The following is a 5,760-nucleotide window of genomic DNA, read 5'->3' on the forward strand; positions in this document are numbered from 1 at the left end:
TATTCACACACCATTAATTCATTATTTTCATTATTATTGCATGCAAATTTAAAGATTCCCAGAACAAGTCTGTGAAATTATTTTCTTCACCTGCGCTTCTCTCTCTGTCCAGATTTCTATTTGGCGGCCAGCTGGTTAACTATTGTTGGCTTCCAGAACCTTCAGGATACTTTAGAATCCAAACCATTCAAGCTTATTTTTTCCCTTCACTAAAAGGGACGGGGGGATTTTCTTCACCTGCGCTTCTCTCTCTGTCCAGATTTCCATTTGGTAGCCAGCTTGTTAACTATTGTTGGCTTCCAGAACCTTCAGGATACTTTACAATCCAAACCAGAAGAATTAAGAAATAATCCATGTTATTTAACAAACTTATAGACACACCTGTTGGATCAAATTATCACATGAAGCAGAAGAATTCCAATTTTTTCACCAACCCTTCCCTCCACAAATAAGAATAACTTAACCTATAATCATTCCCTAAATTCAGTTGAAAAAATATCAACCATTCTCTACATGAACCTACACGGTCAAATTGCATGCAGATGTAACCTCAGAATCTCTTACCAAGTTTCCTTTTGGGCGCTCTTAAAACAAAACAAGAAAACCAACGAAAACATAACATAAAAGCACAGTAATAGCATTGATGTAATATATGCCGCTTAGTACCAGAACGGTTAAACTTTTTGACCTCGAACATAAAACACCATGAAATCAAGTCCCTTAGAAACACTCAAATTCTCAACCATCAATACACAAATTAACCCTAAAGTAACCAGGGAAAGGAAAGCCTGAAAACAGCAAGGCTACTTTACCACCATTGCCTCCAACCAACTATAAGGAAAGGAAAAATAGAAGAATATATAATTGAGAAGCATAAAAAAATGGTACAGAAGATTAACCTCAAAGAATATGTTAAGCTTTCCATAGCATGTGGTGTCAAAAGACACCATTGAATTTAAATTAAATGAAATATCAAATTCAGGCACTGGTGAACTTAGTCACCGCCTTGGTACCCTCCGAGACAGCGTGCTTGGCGAGCTCTCCTGGAAGCGCCAGCCTTACAGCGGTCTGAATCTCGCGAGATGTAATGGTGGGCTTCTTGTTGTAGCGGGCAAGTTTCGATGACTCACTCGCTAACTTCTCAAAGATATCGTTGATGAAGCTGTTCATTATCCCCATGGCCTTGCTAGAAATGCCGATATCTGGGTGAACCTGCTTCAAAACCTTAAAGATATAGATTTTGTACGTCTCGACGCTCTTCTTGTGCTTCTTCTTGCCCTTCTTGTCTCCGCCTTCTTTTGGAAGCTTCTTCTCGGCCTTAGGAGCGGGCTTCTTCTCTGCAACAGGCTTCTTTTCAGCTGGTTTCTTCTCTGCCTTTGGAGCCATCGCTGTAATTCAAATCTGGGGAGAACAGAATTTCCGAATTTTCCCTCACTATCGATAGAAATACCCGGACATGAAGAACATTGATCTGATCTCTCTAAATTTATAGAGAGAAATTTTGCTCTCCTATTGGTTAGTTGGGTGCGGCACGGATCGATAGCCTGGCTTTGATCTCGGGCGTAGATGCCTAAGTGGACCAATTGTTATCATAGTTGTGGATAAAATATAGTTTTGGAGCGCTGCCTCATTAAATACAATATATTTTGGAGATATTCGGATTACAAGTAATGCACCGTTCGGGGCTTATTATTTATTTATTGATGGAGAAGGCGATGTATATACATAAAAGTTAAGATAAAAATTGAAAGGAAATATATATTTATTTATTAATTATTGGATGAATTTATTTTAATTTGGTTTTTAATATGTGTAAGTGTATTTGTTATCATTAGAAGTGGTACCGGTGGACCGGCGGTAGAAAGGGAAATTTGAATTTTTTTTATTAGAGGAGTTTGGGCAATGTTACTAATAATTACAAAGATGATATTTTAATTAGTGATTCAAAAATTATAATAAGATATTTTTTATTTTTATATTTTTTATATTTTTTTTTTTACTCAATTTCCTCTCCAATCAGAGTAGAATGTATCTGAAAGCAATGCAAAAGATTAAAATATGGCATATTTTTAGCCAAAACAATGTTAAAGAAATCAGTGGGCAAATAGAGCAATGAGGTCTTAAGTGGGGACTCTCTATTTGAAATATAGAGTAACTCATCACCCCATCTTATGATGATGACAAGTGGCAGTGGAATTTAAAACAATTAGGAGGTTCACTTAGTATAAACATGTGTTGAGGGATACTATGGGCATCAAGGCATGTGAGCTCTCATCTGATTCATGTGATGAACTTTGCAAATGAAAAGGAGGACATACTACTAAGTTGTGTGGAGTTCAATAGAGCAATTTTTAATAATGATGAGCCTAAGAGTTGGATGGAACCCCTCCCGCGTAGAAACTAGCTTCAAATTCAAAATCACTGGGGGGCACTCTCTATATTTTTCATGGGTGGGTGGTGATGGTCCTAGATTGTGGTGTGTGGAATTAAGAGAGGATGTTGTTTCAGATAGTCAATCTAGATTCCATGGTGAGTTGGTTGATGTGTTTCAACCTCTCCATTGGATGAGGATAGGGGATTTCATTGGGAGGAATGATAACTCTAAGGGAATGGTAATAATCTCTCTATTTTTTGTCTCACCCTTTCAATTGTGTTATTATATCAATGGCATTGTTCTTTCCATTCTACTGCAAGAAAGGGTGTTTGTTGCAACCCCACATGGAGAACTATTTGTCTCATAGGGTTTCACAAGGTTCTCGTCACGAGGAATTAAGAGGAGTGGAGTTAATTTCCTTAATTTTGGCACTTGGGAGTTAGGGGTGGAACTTATCACCTCCTGAAGGGCATTTTGACTCTATTGTTCTATTTGGTACTTTGTTAGTGGCTTTAGTTGATTAGATAGGGAAAGATATCTAGGTGCGCCTACCCGTTAGAAACATAAGATGGGGACCTTCTGCTTTCAATATATTTAGAGAACACTCTCCCTCTTCTTAAGAGAAAGTTATAAAGGATCTTCAAGATGAAATGATGCAAATGCAATGCAAGCACAATTAACTAGTTGTTGAAGTCACCACCATAATGGAAATCCTAGATAATTAGAAATTAAAGCTTCAACAAGCAAAAGATGAGATTAACAACTTGACATTGCAAATTGAAGCACTACAACATGCTATTGTTAGATAATCATTCCTCTGTTACTATAATTAACTTTGTTAATGATGATGGGTTTTTCCTTCCAGATCTATATGTTTCATCTCCCACCATGAAGCAACTTACCTCTCAAGAGGAAGGAAATCCTTATTTTTAATATATTGATTGTATGGAAACCTTGATATCCTAATCTTAGGGTGATCAGAAATTGAAGCTTCAACAAGCACAAGATGAGATTAACAACTTGAAATTGCAAATTGAAGCACTACAACATGTTATTGTTAAATAATCATTCCTTTGTTTCTATAATTAACTTTGTTAATGATTATGGGTTTTTCCTTCCAGATCTAAAGGTTTCAGCTCCTGCCATGGAGCAACTTACCTCTCAAGAGGAAGGAAAGCCTTGTTTTTAATGTATTGACTATATGGAAGCTTTGTTGTCCTAATCTCCAGGGTCTTTTGCCAAGTATATACTACCCATGTATATAGAGTAACATTTTTCTCTTAAAACTACGTTAGTATTCCTCGCACTATGAACAATTGGTAGTTAATAGGCACTTTAACCAAATTTTGTACCTCTAATGTCACGTTGCACTCCCAAATGCATTTTACCAATACAACATTTTTAGTTATGGTTAAAAAAAGGAATAGTTATTATTGGGTACTACTCACGAATACATGTCAACTCATCACTATTATTTAAGGATAGTCATACCACCTAAAATAATCAATGGATGGTTTGTAAGGGGGTAGGCTTTCACTCTTGTTGAATAGTTTTGGCTCTCGAGTCTTTTTCTTACATTCAAGCAAGAAAAACTCTTAAAATACGATTTTAACATAGACAATATCCAATAGAAATCCAATTTCCTTTATACTTCCAATAGGATCATGTGTTTGTACTAGGAATATCTACCAAAAAGGATCAATTCTTGTCTATTCAACCACAAAACCTACCCCCGAGAGTGTCAAGAGAATTGAACCTGTGACTTCTCAATAACAGAGGTGCTTTTTTTCAACCAGAATGAGTACAAAGTTATATTAAAAATCACGCCCGTTCGTAACAAAAACCAAGAATTTATATCAAAATAACTAAGCCTTCAAAGAGTTGTTGGTGTTTCATTTGTTCTGCAATTTTACTACTGAGGATGTGTCTATTCTGCCCACAAAAGTTCCTCATTTTGGTGCTCTTACAACTATATATACTACAAAATTGAGACAATAGATATATACATTTACATTGCATCATATAGATAATGGGTGAAAAAAGGAAACATGTGAGATTAGATGTCCATTGGTGCTGGACTGTTTAGGTCTAGGCCAAAAAAGACTTCTTCAGAGCCTTTGTTGTTGTCCTATTCGATCGCGTCCTCCATGATTTCCTTTGTGCTATCCTCCATGGTTTCCACTTTGAGCTTCAGTTGCTCAAGTTGTTGCCTCAGTGCATCAACCTCATCTTCCAATGCTTGAATGCGCTCTCGTTTTTCTAGCTCCCTATCCTGCATTGCCATGTTCTCGTGGAGTTGTTGATGCATACTGCGTTGTAGTTCAGCCAGAGCCTCTCTCAACTCCCAATGATCCTGCACACAAGTGATGCAGGATGGTCTATTCCTTCCACCCGACAAAGAAGAGCCAACTTTTTGCCCCCGATACCTCGGCCTATGGCTACCCAAGATCCCGACCATGAACAGGCTTCAACATTCTACTTACTAGCATCCATTTTTCGACTTTTTAACCAACTCCAAAAAAAAATGTCTCTTTCCTCCTCGTTGTCCTCCAGCTAGGCACCCTCGTAGACCCAGTGGTTATAGTCTTGTTCCCCGACGGTTGTGCTCAACCCAACTTCACTCCATTGTTCGACAAATAATTCAGCTCCTGAATTCCGGCTCCAAATCTCCACCCACATCAGGAGAGTAACTACAACCCACCTAGTGTCATACAAATTCTCGGGTGCACACAACCCCTCAATTGCACACAGACCCGTAACAGCACACTGAACCTCAATTGCACACAGACCCGCGAAAGCACACAGACCTTCAACAACACTTAGACTCTCAATTACACCCAGAACCTCAATTGCATATGCCTTCAGGCCCTCAGACAGACCCGCAATTACATACAACCCATCACCCCTGACACCATAACTCACAAACAACAGCCTCGGCTCAAGCCGTCAGGCTTTTGCAGAGGCCACCTTCTCACCAAATAACCTTAAATCATACAAATTCAACATACCGTTATGCCTTTTATAGTTGTTGCCGGAAAAAGCGTTGATGCAGAGTTGAGCGATGAAGATGATGTAGCCAGGATCCCGATAATTCTCCATCATGTCTCTGCCATCCACCATTAATTCCCCACCCTACTCCTGATCGATTCTATCCAGCCAGACTAACCTCCCATGAGCGAGCAGGGCTTCTCTGTGTGCCTGAATTAAATTCTGCTTCATAATTCCCATTCTTCAACAAATGCCCAAGGTGAAGTGTCATACTTTACCCCAAGAACCAAGATGAGGGAATTGAAGGCACGCGTTAAGGCTCCAAACTAGAACGTATGTGGTACCAACATGACGCGCGCCGACACGTCACGATTGAAGGAGAAGGATAGACATGCCAC

General features: G+C 38.8%; 1 protein-coding gene across 1 annotated transcript; it reads right to left on the bottom strand.

The window, feature by feature from the left end:
- Nucleotides 1–834: 834 nt before the first annotated feature.
- On the bottom strand, nucleotides 835–1,471 carry LOC149159347 (histone H2B.4-like). The gene has a single exon (XM_089436466.1). It carries the CDS (start codon nucleotides 1,384–1,386, stop codon nucleotides 979–981), a length of 408 nt encoding a protein of 135 aa, XP_089292592.1. The 5' UTR covers nucleotides 1,387–1,471; the 3' UTR covers nucleotides 835–978.
- Between the last annotated feature and the right edge of the window lie 4,289 nt (nucleotides 1,472–5,760).

Source organism: Pinus tabuliformis, chromosome 5_2 (genome assembly GCF_031772625.1).
Source record: "Pinus tabuliformis cultivar Carrire ecotype Pingquan chromosome 5_2, CPIR1, whole genome shotgun sequence".
Classification (NCBI taxonomy): domain Eukaryota; kingdom Viridiplantae; phylum Streptophyta; class Pinopsida; order Pinales; family Pinaceae; genus Pinus; species Pinus tabuliformis.

Coding starts and splice junctions, on each gene's coding strand:
- LOC149159347 (XM_089436466.1), bottom strand. CDS start 1,386: ATGGCTCCAAAGGCAGAGAAGAAACCAGCTGAAAAGAAGCCTGTTGCA.